Source organism: Hippichthys cyanospilos, chromosome 5, assembly GCF_059441005.1.
Source record: "Hippichthys cyanospilos isolate Australia breed blue-spotted pipefish chromosome 5, RoL_Hcya_1.0, whole genome shotgun sequence".
NCBI lineage: Eukaryota > Metazoa > Chordata > Actinopteri > Syngnathiformes > Syngnathidae > Hippichthys > Hippichthys cyanospilos.
The window spans coordinates 26655615-26672160 of record NC_142373.1 but is presented as its reverse complement, the minus strand read 5'-3'; the positions used below and the strand labels follow the sequence as shown (position 1 = coordinate 26672160).

The following is a 16546-nucleotide window of genomic DNA, read 5'->3' as shown; positions in this document are numbered from 1 at the left end:
TTTCTATTTTCATAATTACTTAAGATATGATAATCTTTCTTTCCCTAGGGATCATTATGTGACCATGGTGAAATGGATCAGTAAGACTCATACAGCTGTTCGATGGTTGAACCGGGCTCAGAACATCTCCACTCTGACTGTATGTGACACCACTACGGGAGCATGTGTCACGGTATGTGCACTCCACAAAATGACAGTGTGGTGAGAGGACAAGATGAGTTTTTATCCTCTAATAATTAGAATATAAGCCTTGATGTTCTTGTTTGGGAGTTTGATTTATTTCTCTGGGCCATTCTGTGTATTCTGTGATACCATGGCCCTTACCCATATACCCACAGCACACCTAACAATAGTCAATGTACAAACGTATATATACTTTTCTTTTTTTTTTTTCCAGAGGCATGAAGAAAATTCTGAGCTCTGGCTTTCCAAACAGGTAAACAGTTTTTTTAACTCACTTTTCTTCTTTCTTCTTTTTACTGTAGCACTGTATGGTGTAAAAGCATTGTGCTCCATTTACCATCTATTATGGCTTCTGAGATACAGGGAGGGTTTGTAAAATTGATTGTTATTACGCAAATATGGTGACATGAAAATGTTGTTTTCATAACCTGGTATTAATGAATACAGTAGCTGACAGTTAGGTCTATGCTGAGTTAGTTAGTAGTGATTTCAACAGTGTGCCCTGCTTGTGTGTGACAGTCATGCTATTGCAGTCCTTCTCAAATAGCGGGGTGGGCCCCCCGGGGGAGGCGTGAGGTGATGCCAGTTAGGGTGCGGATGACCCCAGGGAAAATGATTTGTTTTGGCCATCTGAAGTGTAATTATGACAAAATAAAGATTAATTTTTTTTTTTTTCAGGCACTTTGATGCACAAGTTTTTTTTCTGCTTAGACAAACCTTTAACCTGTATAAATGCTTTAGAAAATGAATAAATAAAAGAAGATAACAGCTGTGGAAAGTTTGTGTCAATGTTAAAAAGAATACAGTTTTAGGTATGCTTATACTATTTCTATAGAGAATAATACTATTTATGGTTGGCGTGGCAAGTGGGGCGGGGCGCAAAATGTTTTCTCTTTCCTGGGGCACCTTTGCAAAATGTAATTGAGAAGCACTGCACTATTGCAAGCTTCTATCAATGTCTGGTCAATACTGCAAAAATATGTTTATGCCAAAAGTTTATGGTTCACAGTCACAAAGATAATCACAAAGATATCTCCAGTTAATGGCAGCCAGAAGGGACATCATCTTGGTCCCTAATGAAAACAACACATGACGAAACCAATATTATCAATATAACCATATTCAATTAACTCTTTCAGTGCCAAGCGCGTTATCAGAAATTGCAACCCGCTGATCACATCTTTCGTAGCTATGGAGAGCAGCACTCCCATCAAATGGTCACACTTAATTATAACAGCGCCTAATGAGCCTAAAATTAAAAGGAATGTTGGCCACGATTGTCATTATGCTACATGAAAGAAAAAAAAAAAAACATAGTCACTCGCAGACATCATGTATTTTACATGGCAAGTTCTTGTCGCTGGCAAGAAAATACTGTAGTTAATAAGAGCTGATAACATGATTTGATGATTTTTGTTTCACTGCCATGAGTGTACAAGTATACATGCTGTACAGTATCCGGGCTGTATCGTCACAGCATTAATGGGTGTACTGACGGGCGGGGTGGGGCAATGGATATTTGAACAAAATGTCATATGCATGTCTTGTGCAGATAACTCTTTTATCACTTTTATGAGTCGGTGTGACATGTTTTCAAAGTACAGTGGACCCCCGGTTAACAAAATCCCTGCCTTTTTTTTTCACTTTACGACGTGGACTGCAACGTTTTTTTTGTTCCCTTGTTACAGCATTTTTTTTCCCCACTTTATGACGTCAACAACTGTCATGACCTCAGGGTTTGGCTGTATTTAGGTTGTTTTGCTTCCTCCTTCAGGCGTTTTTAGGTAATTGCTCTTATTTTCTGGTCGCGTCAAACTGTCTGCGCTGCAACACGTCACTAAGATGCTTGTCTGCTATTGGTCAGCGTCACGGTGTCACTAAGATGCAGACATGCTAAAGACTAGATCCTTGTGTGAGTGCTTACATTATCATATTTATTGTTCATTTTAATGTTTAATTCAAACTTGAATGGGTTAGCCAAGGGTCCCAAGATTGCTTGTGATGTTAAAAAGACAAGTAAGAAGATGATTAGAATGGAAACGAAGCCAGAGTTAATCAAGAAATATGAAGAAGGCTAGGCTAGGCTAGGCTACCCTCGCTAGGGAATATGGCCATAACGAGCTTGTTACGTCACTAAATGAATCCTTTATATATTTATGTATTTGTTATTTATTCATGTTATTTAACTGTATACATGTACATTATATATAAGTGGCACTTACTTTACCATTTTGTTACCAATTTTTAATATGTAAAACCAATTTTGAAATTTTTACCTGGGGTTTTATACGCATTAGCTAGTTACCATAGGTTTCTGTTGCCTGCCATAAGACGACTTCGCCTAACGATACCAACCCTGGAATGAATTAATTTCGTATAGAGGGATTCCACTGTATCTTCACTTGTCATTTTAAGTTGTATTTCTTTTCTATTTACATCGAATTGGTTAAATAGGGGTTACAAATTTAAGATTTAGTTTGTTTGTAAACATAATGTGCATCTATTTTCTGTAGAACCAAGAGCCAGTGTTCTCGAAAGATGGCAAAAGATTCTTCTTGACTGTTCCAGTTAAGCAAGGGGGACGTGGAGAGTTTCATCACATCGCTATGTTTAAAACCCAGGTGAAGATTTATTTCTCTTGAAATAGAACAGTTAGTGCCTCCATAAAAATGTCAAGCGTGGTGTGCCATTCTATACACCACAATAAGATAGGAATCTGGTTTAGATCTTATTTTCTGGGGCTATAATGGCATGTTTGCTTCTACACGACAGTAGGTCACTCATTATCTGTGAAATATAGCATCCTAAACTTATATTCATACTGAGAGGCTCCAATTAATTAACAAATCATTAATTGATGCATTATGATGAATAAAACACTGGGAGAAAAGGAAGACGTGGCAGCTCTGTGAGTTGTTTGTACAGACCACCACATCACCATGCCAACCAGTTCCCAATTATCTGTACTTAAACTATATTCAATGTCAAACAGCTTCATACTGTAATTGATGCAACAGCATTTTTTTTTCAGGGACACATTGTTTTATTTTTGTTTTTTTATTTTATTTTTTGATCAGAATAACCAGAATGAGTAAATGTGCCCTAATACCAAACACATGCACATACCTGTATGCCTGTGCACACACACACACACACACACACACACACACACACACACACGAAGACACACACTCTAACATCTGAGATACCGTATTTCTCCGTGTACAAGTCGAGTTTCATTTCCTCATTTTGGGGGGGCTGGGGGTCAACTTGTACTCGCATAACTCAAACAGACCAATTTTTGTTCCACATTTTGGTGTTAGAATAACATTATTTCAAATGTGAAATAAGTACTAATACCATGTCATTTACAAGGATTAGAATGATTATATAGACTGTTGGAGTGTGTTTGCACTTTAAAATGCACTTTCGTCATGCGCCACCTTATTGCCTCTTTGTTGTCAACAACGAGGCTGCGTGTATTATTTTTCCGGCGTACTTTAACCCATTATGAAAAGGAAAAAAAAACCTTGACTTGTTTCCTTCAGCCCTTGGACGTGTGCTTGAACAAGTCGGCATGAATGTTGGCAGGTGGGGAGAGAAGCAGCGAAGGGTAACCTTCCACGCTCAGATCTCACAACATTTGTCACTTGCGTAAAGAACGTCACATGTCAAATGACCAGCAAATCATCTCCGATAATGACATACAATGAAGAAATATGTCTATTTTTGTCATATTAATAACACACACCATATGTTTTAATTGGACAGCCATGTTATGTGTAACCATTAAAGTCATGGGTAGACTTGTACTCGCATTTTTGTCAAATTCACCCAAATTGAAGTAAAAAAGGGGGGTTCGACTTATACGTGAGGTCGACTTGTGCACGGAGAAATACCGTACAATTTCTGTGTCTGAATCTAGAACTTTACAGAGGACGATGTAAAGTGACCATAAGAATGCATTATATAGTCACTTGTAATGTATTAATATAAAAAAAAAGGTTATCTTGTTTTGCTCATCTCAGTTCAGAACAGATGAAAATGAAGTCCGCCATTTAACATCAGGAAACTGGGAGGTGACAAAGATCCTTGGCTATGACGAAAACACTGACAACCTGTGAGTTTAACCAATTGTAGAAATACATGTTTCCATAAGACGAACTTGATCGCTCTAAAAAAAAAATGCTTGTTTTATTAAAGTATTTAGGAAACTGTCTTGATTTTTGTTTGTTTTCTTGTAGTTATTTTCTCAGTACGGAAGGTTCACCGCGACGGCGGCAACTTTACAGGTTTGTTTTGCTGACTGTGTCAGACCAATTGTTTTTGATTGATGCTATGTGGACATATTGTTTCTAATGATGAGGAAATAGAAAATTTGATGAATCCACTGTCTATTTTGTGAGCAGAGTTTTTCCATCATATGGGGATTGAACCGTTTGCCTTGTAATCAGTTTTGCTGCAGTATACTGTATTCTCTTTTGCTTCGGTGCACTTTTCCTTAATATGGCTGCATCACATTGGATTAATGTACTGTAGTGTTTTTTGTTTTTTTTAACTCTCATCGTCTTACTCATTTTCTCTCTCTTTTAGTGTGAAGACTGTAGGCTTGTTCCCACGATGGTGTTTAACATGCGAGCTAAATAAGGCACATTGTTTGTACTTTGATGCTGCTCTAAGCCCCACGTACCAGCACATTATCCTCCACTGCAAAGGTTGGTTTTGTGTGTGTGTGTGTGTGTATATATATATATATATATATATATATATATATATATATATATATATATATATATATATATATATATATATATATATATATATATATATATATATATATATATATATAGATAGATAGATAGATAGATAGATAGATGAAAGATAGATAGATAGATAGATGAAAGATAGATAGATAGATAGCGATGTTCTTTTAAACATTCAAACAATGGAGGCATAATAATGTAAATATTTTGGGTATAAATGCATGCTGTGCTTTTAATACGGGGACAGAGCCAAGGTGGGCATTCACCTGGTTTGTAGAATAGTGGAGGAAGAACTTGGTATTTCTGTTATGTTCAGTATCTGCCTGTTTTTAACAGCTTTTGAAATGTAGTTACTGTGCCGAGACAGTGATAGTGCAGCATTAAACATGTAATGCAGATAAAAGAATTAAGGTACAGTACTGTAGGAGAATAGATTGAAAACACACAGGCACACACACTCCAAAAAAGCTAATTGCTGGTGACCAAAAATTGCTCAATGTGTAAAACACTAATGTCATGCAAATGTACACATGCAAGAATAATTCCATACTAAGCAAAATAGCTCTATCAGGGCTTTACACAAACTGATGGACTGGTCACGTTGGAGTTATCAACACTTTCACTTTATCGCACTGCACAGGATTTGGTGAAACACTTTGTCAAGGCGTGGCCATATTTACTGGTATAGTCAAGTTGAATGTATAGTCGGCTTAGTTTGCATCCTGTCATTGCATATGACAAAGAGTCATATACAAAAAATGTGAAAATGGCTTGTTTCTAAAAATATTTGATTGTAACAAGAATGTGCAACAAGCTGAGGCTGTCAAAACCGGTCAATTGTTTTATATAACGTCCAAAAAATACATTGGAGAAAAAGGACATGCTTTTGTGTGAAAACTGTTTTGTTCAACCCTAAGGGGCCAGCCCTTGGTCCTTTCATGCATTTTTTCCCAAAGGGGCAATGTGTGCAGCTTGCACAGGGTGTGTAAAAAACCCATTACAGTTTGGGCCACTGATGAAAATAAAACAAAACAGCATACATCACATGAAAACATTGTTCTTTTTCAGTGTTTTAACATCTGCCGAAAGGGGATTAATTTATAAGTGCTACAGGTATTTTTTTTGTAAAAGTTGTACATACTAAAGCCATGTTAATTCTTTATTTTGACATACCCACCTCGAAAATAGAAGAGGGAAGCCTATTTTTTTCATCAGGTATTGTAATCATAAATGATTATATGGAACATACATTCTAATTAGGTAAAATATCAAAGTAATTTAACCCACATTTTCCCTCTTGATATTAGCCCCTATAGATTGATAGAAAGCCCACCTTCCCCTCCTCTTGCTCTTGGTTTTAATGGCACCTATTAAAATGAATTCTTCTCACGTGGGTGACCCTTGCCCGAATCAATCATTTCCTCATGTCCACAATTCCTTCAATACAAATGAAATGAGACAATCTTTTTTGTTTTTGTGAGTTTACTTAAAAATATTTAGATCTTACAAAAATTATTTAAGAAAATAACTATTATTACTGTCCTTAGGTGTTGTTGTGCGTGGATGTTGTTTTTTTTTGTTTTGTGTGCCCGGTTGGCTTGCAATCCCCCTCGCTGCCCTAAGACAGGTGGGAAAGGCACCAACAACCCAGCGACCATAGTGAGGAGAAACGGCTATATACACAGGGGTGCACATAATTTTTTTCATGAGTTACTCACATGAGTACCAGGACGTAATGTTTGGTACTCACGCTTTCTTTCATTAAAAGTCTTCCTTAATGTCATTGTCAGTGTCACTCTCACATTAAAAGCACTGTCTGTACGAGGACACGTTGTTCAAACCTGTGTCCTCATAAAGTTTCATGAGTCCATCACTTATGGTTTGTGCGGTTCGTTTGGGACCCGGTTTAATTAGGTCAAGGAAGTCAGGTGAAAGGCAAATTCTACACCATCGTAGAGTGACAAAATAAATGATGTCACACCCTCAAAAGAATGAAATGCAGCCCCGACAGCCAGTAAAAGCCGCTTCAGTTAACAAATATCCTTAGAATGGGAAGACTTGGAACATGCATGCTTAGCTTTATGAAAGTCTGGGGAGAAAACTATACCCGTACATTCAACACACGCGCTGTGTCGAGGCTGCGTCATTGCACCACGGTCCACCAACTTTACGCAGGACTTGTAAGATCTACTCTGCTGCCATGGTCATTTCCACAGTTCAGAAAGCACCAAGCAGGAAAAAAAACATGATCTACATCAGAGGTCACGCAGACACTAGATATCCCGCGAGGATCAAATGAGTAGCCCGCAGGCCTGTTCTGCAAATAGCTCACAAGCGATAGAGCAGTGTGACTTGCTAGGAATGTTACAAACAATTATACATCTATTACATGTACATAACATATTCACATGATTTACATATTTACTACAGCTGTTCCTTAATTATGGTGAGAAATCATTAATATGATCGGTATCTTCACATAAACTGTTGCCCTTCATATTAGTCAATACCAAAAAGGTATGTAGCTCCCACTTTCGAAAAGGGTGGTGACCCCTGTTCGACATCCAAATTTACAAAGAAAAAGTACTCCACATTGGCACAGTTGTCTTTTACTTTACTGATTGACTGGATGAACCCAAAATCGATTGTCTTTCCTTCTCTGTGCCATTGTCATCAGGACAAAAAGAACATTTTCGTTAATTGTTACTGTAACGTGTACAAATATTTACAGTGGGCCGCCATGTTACAAGATTAATCTGCTCCGCGGCTGAGCTCATAAGGCGAATTCACCGTATGGTGGGTAATCCAAACCTATGTTAAATAGCTAATGCGTTTAGAAGGTAAAAACATCAAAATTGTACATATATATTCAAAATTGGTACCAACATAGTATAATAAGTGCTACATATATATAATATAGTATATGTATACAAACAGAAAAAAATCATTAATACAAAATATAGAAAGGATTTATTTACCTTTGAGTGGTGCTTGTTATGCCCATATTCCCAAATACGGGTAGCCTAGCCTAGGCTAGCTTAGTATTTCTTGATTATCTCCAACTTCGTTTCCATATAAATCATATTCTTACTTCTCTCTTTAACCTCAGTAGCAATTTTGGGACTCATGGCTAACCCATTCAAGTTTGAATTAAGCAGTAAAATGCACTATAAATACGGTTTTGTAACCACTCACAATAGAACAAAGCTTTAGCATTCCGCCATTTTAGCATTGTAGTGACGCATTGAATGGAGGCATTGATGGGAACAGAAAATAAGTGCAATTACCTAAAAACGTCTGCAGATGGAGACAAAACAACACAAATACAGCCAACCCCCTTGGGTCATGACAGTTGTTTTAGTCGCAAAGCGCAGAAAATTTCTTAAAGAAGGGTGAAAAAACTCAGAATTCCACATCGCAACACAAAAAAAACATAAGCCAGGGACGCTGTAACCCGGGGGTGCACTGTATTACTGTTTGAGTCAGAATTCTCAGAATTCTATTGATCCACTTAACAATATGAATGAATAATATATGTACTCACCCATTGTAAGTAAAGCATGCAATTAAGTGTTATCCAAGCAAACTTTACAAATGCAACATGTTTGGTTTTCGGATGTTTAGATTTTTATTTATTTATTTTTTAATAGTGATAGTCCCCGCGCAAGCACAGTTTGACCTTCTAGGGACTCCATTTTGAGCACAGAGTCCTTGGGGCGTCAAACTGCGTTGCGGCTCAGAAAAGCCAACTCATGAACTGACCTGGGGTATACGGCCTCATTGCTCTGCACGGCGCAGCGGGTGCGGACATGCAGTACTTGAAATCCGCAGTGCTGTATGTGGATTCCATGGTTTACACAGAGCCTGCGTTGTTCCTGAATTTTGTCTTGTGATCCAGCAAGTGGGCAATTAGCTATTGCTTCTCGGTTAGCTTGTTTGTTGGCCACAACTTGCGCTACATTCTTGTGCTCTTTTCATTCTCGTCAAATAACGGATGATCATCAACCTTGTATCAAACGCACCATGTTTTGTCTGCTTACTGAGGACATGAGTGGTAAATCACTCCATTTAAGTGTGCTTCAAGCCAGGCACGGTTGTTGTCATGGATGAAAGTAGGTATGGCACGCAAATGCGTGAATTGAAGCACATGGCAGTATGCATCAGTGATTTCTGTCTCGCATGCGTACCTGCGTAACCTTTATGTGCATGCCTGGCTATAGAAAGTGGATGGATGGATGATGCATATAGACAATGACACATCTGGCAATAAGAAGCAATCTGGAGGGGCAAAAACGGTGTGGTACCCACACCCTTTGAAATATACAGACTCATTTGAAATACCATCCATCCATTTTCTAGAGCCGCTCATCCTCACAAGGGTCACAGGGTTGCTTGTGCCTATCCCAGCTGGGCTCAGGCAGTAGGGAACACCCTGCAAATCATTTATTAAGTGTGAAATTATTTCAAATTGTGGACATTCTATGTCTTTTATGCACCATTCCTTACTGGTTTGCACTTACTGCTTGTGGGGAAAACATCCATCCATTATCTACTGCTTTAGCTAGAATCGAGTCGCAGAATTTCAGCAGAAAAACACCTGGTTTTCCTCTCCCTAACCAAATTTGTGTCATGTTCTGTAGTAGGTAGGTGTTGGTTTTTCAGTATTTTTATTTTCTATTTTTTGTAATTTTTCAAGTTGTGGGTTTGTTCGTTCTTGTGTCTTGTTCCTATTTAGTTTCCCTCACGTCTGTCCTTGTTAGCGTGATTTGTTTCCACCATTGGTTACCTGCCCTCCCCATGTCATCCAATCAGCTTCCTCTAACTTTTGTCTCTCTCCAGCTGTTTTCTGTTTCCTCATTAAGTGTGAAGTTTAGTTAAGTCCCCAGTTTGCTTTTAGTTAGTTGTCGGGTCATTGTCAATGCTTATTTTGCTGCATTAATCTGTTCCCTAGTGCCACTACCTCCTTGTCGCTGTTAGGTTTGGTTTCTGTTTCAGGTTTGGTTTGTTACTTTGTAGAGTTTCGTTCCAGTTTGTCCTGCTTCAGTTTTGATTTAATTCTTCATTTTTTTGAGCCTTTCATCCTCCCGGTTTCCTGGCTTTTTTGGGTCCACTCCCTTCCTCCGTGTCACCCTGCATTTTACAAGTGTGACACTTTGTCAGCACTCGCTGCAAGTACACGTCCTCGTTCCATCTGTGACTAGTAGCTTTGTCAATAAATTGCATAGCTCTAAATCAGTATAGCAATTTATTAGTATCAAGCTAAAATAGTTGAATATAATTAAAGAAAAAACTTAATTTGCGACATTCTTGTCCAATGTGTCAAAATAAATGATGACACTTCTTTTATTGATCCTGCTTATTTGTCATTAAACCTTTTAGTTAATGTCACTTGTTGGACAGGGTGGGTAGTGCACTTTTTTCCCTGTCTGCTTCATGTCGTCCACTGTAGCTGAGTGTCTACTCAAACTAGTGGGCCACACTCAAGAACCTTGGACCAGGAACCCCTGCTACCAGGAATTTAGAGTTCCTAGGCTTTTTGTTTTGATAGGGCCATATGTGGATTCACAAGTGGATTATCTAGTGGAAAACGTTCCCATTTGTTCTGTCTGTTTAGATACATAGTAGGCGAAGATGCATTAACAAAACCATTTTTAATAGAAAGTAAATATTTTTTTGTGAATCATAAAAAACATAGTGTGGGGGAGCTCATGGTATGACAAAATGTTTTAGGTCGTACCAAAAACAAAAACATTTAGGAACCACTGGCTTCAGCGGCCATGGAGCCAAAGTCACAAGTTCTCATCCCTTAAGACAAAATCCCTTAAGTATTTGGTGATGAAGGGCTTATTAAAAAAATATGTTTCAGCTTCACCTTAGCCAAATGCTTTGGTGGTCTTTGGGCTGTATGTAATCACAGAAGGTTTAAGGAAGAGTAATAATCAAGTGACAACTCTTATGTAAGCGGGCAGAAAAGCAAATAGGTACCAAGAGATTTAAACATGTCCTACCTATGACATCTATACTGCTTGGTTCAGAAAGCTGATTGGTAGCCTCTTTATATTTAAACTTTCAGTCCATGACATTCAATAGCGGACTTTATCCGCTTTTATTTGTCTAGCTTCGTTTATGCTTGATGCCACGGCACACGATTTGCAGCACTTTATACTCGGTGCGGCTTTCCCCCACAGTCAAACGATATTCTTCCATACTCTAGATGGCAGTAAATGTAGTCTATAGCATACAAGCAACACAACTCTACAACAGAGGTAGAGAATCTTGGTAGATTCAAATGATCTAAGTTCTTCCAAGCATTTTTAACAGACTCCTCATCTCTCTCCAATGGGGCGCTCGCCAGGAGTTGTTCGCGGTAGTCCTTTTCAGACAAATTATAAAGGTATTTGGAATGGCAAACTTCCATAAGCAAAAGTTTGTCTGCCATCTTTTCTGTTTGTAAAGAAATTCCTGATGGTACGTGTTGCGGAAACCCTAGCCTCCGTGGACTCCGCGCGGATGGGCATGGTTGCCAAAATAATGTCAGGTTGCGGACACGTCAAGCTTAAACTAATCTTCACACTAGAAGACATGATAAAAGTAATAAAGATGGATGAAGCAATGGGAAAGGCCTTATGCAAGAAATAGAAATGAACGCTTATTCTAGATCAGGGGTGTCAAACTAATTTTTATCGTGGGTCACATTGTAGTTATGGTTTCTGTCAGAGGGCCGGAATAAATCCAAATATAGTCTAAAAAAAGCATCCTTAACAGTCATTGCTTAAATTTTAACATACCCCCGATTTTCTCTAAAATCCTGAAAATTGGGCTTAAAAATAGAAAAAGTGTCAAATAAATGCCGTTTTCGCTTGTTTACATCCCTACCTAGTTTTGAAATCGATAAAAACTGTTCAAAAGATAGATCTGGAACTGAATTTTTTTTTTTTTAAGACAACCTGCAAGTTTAGCTAGAAACTTTTGCATTTGTCTTGTCAAACTTAGAAGCATTTGTCGGGCCACATAAAATGATGTGGCGGGCCAGTTCTGGCCCATGGGCCTTGATTTTGACACCTGTGTTCTAGATGTTGCAATTTCTTTCTTTCTTTTTTCTTTTTTTTCAATGTTGGATGGTTTTGTTTTTAAAGTGAATAAAATTGTAGATTGCACAGCACATTTTTTATGTTGATGTCCGAGACATAGATTTGCCATAGTCCCATGTGTGAAAAAATTCTGTCTGCAAACATGATTTCGTTGTAGAGGAGTTCTACTTTAAGTTAACATAGAATTGTTGTAGAATTACTTTCAGTGTTTCACATTCTGTAGAGGATTCTTCATGTTGTTTTTGTGTTTTCAATTATTTTGGCAGATAAGAGTGTTTCATGCTCAGACACATTTGTCCTTTGGAGGAATGATTTATTTTACAATAACATTGTTCCCTCTCCCTAAAGCAATAAAAAGCAGAGAAACCTTGTTTTGGCTTGGCCAGGCTCATATAACACCTGCTTTTTCATCAGGATAAACAAGCTTGTATAATTCCACTCATAAGATACTTTTAATATGTTCAATGTTTTCATGCAAGTATGAACATAACAAAGAAATTACACTTAGACATAAGTAGGCATTATGATTCAAAGGTCAAAGCAAATACAGCTTGCCAAAAAGATAATGAGAACATTGAATTGAGTGCGACAGTTAATGCAAAAAAGAGAAGGTAAAATTGTCAAGATCATTTTTTCTGGCCAAGAAAATTTATTCCTCTTGTTCATCAAAAAAGGAAGGGGGGTAAGGGCAGGATGTGAGAGAGAGTACCGTAGATTTGAACTGTCCCTTCTCTTTGTGTGTGAAGAAACCAATGGCTTAGAGGAAATCGATGTTTGATTATATTCAAATTTGCATTCCTGCAGCCAGTGTGTTATATAATGAGATCGCAGGATTCAATTTGAGCTTCCTGGCACTTATTCTGGTGACAGCTAGGGGACCTGAACCATGCAACCATGCTCCTCCTTTTTTATTAAAAAAACGTGTAATCTTTTACATACTGTGTAAATATATATATATATATATATATATATATATATATATATATATATATATATATATATATATATATATATATATATATATATATATATATATATATAATTTGAAAATGATTGTTATTATTGTATTATTAGATTATATTACATATTATTGTATTCCATATATAACCAGATTTAGATTTCAGACATCCACCAGCAAAAACACAGAGATTCAGAACATTTTTACAAGGCACGAGAACACAGAATTGTGGATTTATCAATTGCCAAAATCAGTTCTTCAATCTTTTCTTTTTTCATTTTAGGTCCTGGAGCACCTATGGTGATCTTACACAGCCTCAACAGTTCAAGTAGGGAAATCTGTGTTTTTCTTGCACTGGCGGTGCTTCCTAGTAATATCTTAAGCAGAAGGCATTCAGTTCACGATATAAAAACATAAAAATTCCATGCACCATGTTTTAGAAAAAAAAAGTTAAAGAAATAATAACTAAGCATTCTAATAACTTAAAAAAGTGAAATGAAAGAACAAAACTGAAAGAATTCCACTTTGGAACAAACCAGAATGTAAAAATAAAGGTGAAGCTCTGGGATGACCTACCCACCTGATCACTTATCAAATATGCTGCAGAAAATGGATTCACTCTAGGTTATTTGGATATGCCTTCCACACACAGCTGATAACTTCATGACGTTCTAGCGCAGGGGTGTCAAACATAGGACCCGCGGGCTGGTTCTAGTCTGCAAATGAGTTTAATCCGTCCTTTGAAATGATTTTGTAAGGTAGAAAAATGAGCAGAATTTTTTTAATTAATGAAAAACCTGAACTATTTTGTGATTAATATGAATGTTAATATTTTATGACTAATAGTGATTTTGTACTTGTATTATTTTCGACAGTATTAAAAAGAACAAGACATTTGAAGTTGTATTAAAGTTATTTAAATAATACCATGATTTTATTGGAATGCATTTTCCTCCATGTCCCCCGTGATCTTAAACGAGTTTGACACAAGCGCTTTTATAATGACACCTTTTGATTTAGTATTTTCCATCAGAAAATCTGACAGAATTGCATTTAATTTAGTCCCCTTCCCTTGTTTTGTTTTTTTTAAGAAGTGGTTACAACATAGAAGTCACAAGTATTTCTTATCATGACTATGCATTTTTATAGAAAAAAAAAGTAGGACTTCTCATTCATTCAAAATTGACTGCAATCTTAATCTCAGTTTGTATATTATGGATGCGTATGCAGTAAATGACAAACTTGAATTTCCCTCCCTTTTTCAGATTACTATATTCTTGAGAACAATTCCTTGCTGAAGGCAGCCTTGAACTACAAACGGATCCAGCTGACTGACTTCAGGACAGTGTCAATTGGACATTTCGGTGAGAAAATAAAGGCCTGTGTCAAGGCTCACTCAGTGCATCCATAAGCACTGACAATTGCTCCTATATTGGCCGCCCTTTTTCCCTTTGTGTAGATTTACCTTTGAAAATCTCCTACCCACCTGACTTCTCGGAATCTCGTCACTATGGGCTCCTCTTGGTAGTGTATGTACCACACACAATGTGATTGTGATGCATCACTGATAAGCATTAGTAGCACCAATTACTAGGTTGATAATAATAACAATGAAATGCCACTTGAATGAAGTTAACTCTTTCAGTGCCATGGACGAGCATTTTGTCATGTAAAATACTTAGGTTGTGTGCCAGTGACAAGACTACCACTACATGTATTTTTTTTTTCAAATGAATGGAAAGATGACACTCACGGCCAGCCCTCCTCTTAATATCAAGGCAATCAAGCACTGCAGTAGTGTAGATATACAGGGTGTTCCAAAATGGATGACCCCATTCTAAATGCCCATATCTCGGAAACTACCCGATGGATCTTAATGAAATTAAATGCACTTTATGTTGAAGGTCATACGTTTTATTGGTTAAATTTACAAAAAAAAATACAAATATTTGTTGATTCTATGACCAATTTTCATAAGTGTTGAATACGAGCGCTGGCAATTTAGGTATGTATAAGCAGCCCTTTTTAAAAAAAAATTTGGTGCCTAATTTTTTTTGTAGTTGGTGCCTTCTGTGCCAAATTTGTGAAGAAGGCATGGTGCACTGTCTTTGGTGACTGAGTCCAAGCATACTCTAACACGCAAAATGCCTTTTCTTTTGAAGTGAACGGAATTTCTTAACCTGAAAAGACAGAACTGCCAAACCTTATACACAAAAACAGTAAACGTTTCTACACAAGCTGTGAAAATTTGAGGTCATTCCAACAAAAATTGTCAAAATGTTTGGCCTACGAAATGGGGTCAAACATTTTGGAACACCCTGTATATACACACAAACTGTTATTTTGCCACCAAAAACCCATTTTCATTGTTTTTGTTCATGTTTTCAATGAAGGGAAGGACTGTTGAGATGTTTCAAATGCCAGTAAACCAAGAAATATTAGTGTCAAAGTCACTGCTATGCAGAAGAATACATCTTTTCACAAAAAGCTCATTTTCTCCTTTCGTCCATAAAAGGCTTCATGTCACTCAAATGACCTATTTTCAAACGGTGATTACCAAAAAAACTGAATAAGGTACAATCTTACTTTCTTGAAGAATGGAATCAAATCTTTCAATATGGCGCCACCTATGTGTTAGTAAAACGTTCTAATTGGTGTCTGTGATTTCTTCAAATGAAGTAGAATTTGTTTCATACACATCACTGTCATTTTATTTGCTTTCCACAGCGATGGATTCCCTGGTGGTCAGTCTGTGAGTGACCGCTTCACTCTCAGCTGGGACTCAGTGCTGGTCAGCTCAGACAATGTTATCGTGGCTCGTCTCGATGGGCGAGGTAGCGGTTTTCAGGGCCAGAGGGTCCTGCATGAGGTCCACCAGAGACTGGGCACTGTGGAAGTTCAGGACCAAATCGCAGCAGTGGAGTATGTTTTCCATTTGAGCTCAAATTGGATGAAATTGTTTCACTCAGAGGTGGAGAAAATGTGCTGTGGTTGGATGAGTCAGCAATGTTGAAAATGTTTTTGGAAATCATGGAGGTCAAAAGAGGTTCAAATGCCAGCATCTGTGATGGTTTTTGTGTTCGTTCCCATGGCATGGGTAACTGCTAAAAGGTTGTGGTGTAGTACATCCTAGCTACCGTTTTAGGATTGTCCTGTCAAATCTACATTCTACGTATAATGACAACTTTGTAATAAAAGGCTTAAAACACTTGACTCTCCTGTCAGCAGTCTAGATATGGCTCGCATTCAAAATTTGGCTTTCATTATAACGTGTAAAATAACGATAGAGACCCCAAACAGTTGAACAATTGAAGTTGTACATCAAGCAAAAGTAGGAAAAAATTCCACCTACAAATCTTTAATAATGTGTCCTCAGTTCCCAAATGTGTTTAATTTATTTATTTTAGGGAACTTCCACGTGTATGGCCATAATAACTTTGACCTCGAAAGATAACATTAAGTCATGGCGTTAAGTCAACTACTGCTTCCTACTGCTATAAACAAAAAAAAAAAAAATAATAATTTTTCAGTTTCTATGTGAGGCCTGGCAC

General features: G+C 37.4%; 1 protein-coding gene across 1 annotated transcript in view; it reads left to right on the top strand.

Moving 5' to 3' along the window:
• The window catches only part of LOC148424156 (inactive dipeptidyl peptidase 10-like), a 66969-nt gene that overhangs the window by 41362 nt on the left and 9061 nt on the right, over positions 1–16546 (top strand). The window contains exons 11-20 of the mRNA XM_088415056.1: positions 49–172; positions 398–436; positions 2697–2804; positions 4212–4303; positions 4428–4475; positions 4777–4898; positions 13279–13323; positions 14261–14359; positions 14455–14524; positions 15723–15917. Of these exons, the coding sequence (XP_088271182.1) occupies positions 49–172; positions 398–436; positions 2697–2804; positions 4212–4303; positions 4428–4475; positions 4777–4898; positions 13279–13323; positions 14261–14359; positions 14455–14524; positions 15723–15917 (942 nt within the window). The remainder of the gene's footprint in view (positions 1–48; positions 173–397; positions 437–2696; positions 2805–4211; positions 4304–4427; positions 4476–4776; positions 4899–13278; positions 13324–14260; positions 14360–14454; positions 14525–15722; positions 15918–16546) is intronic.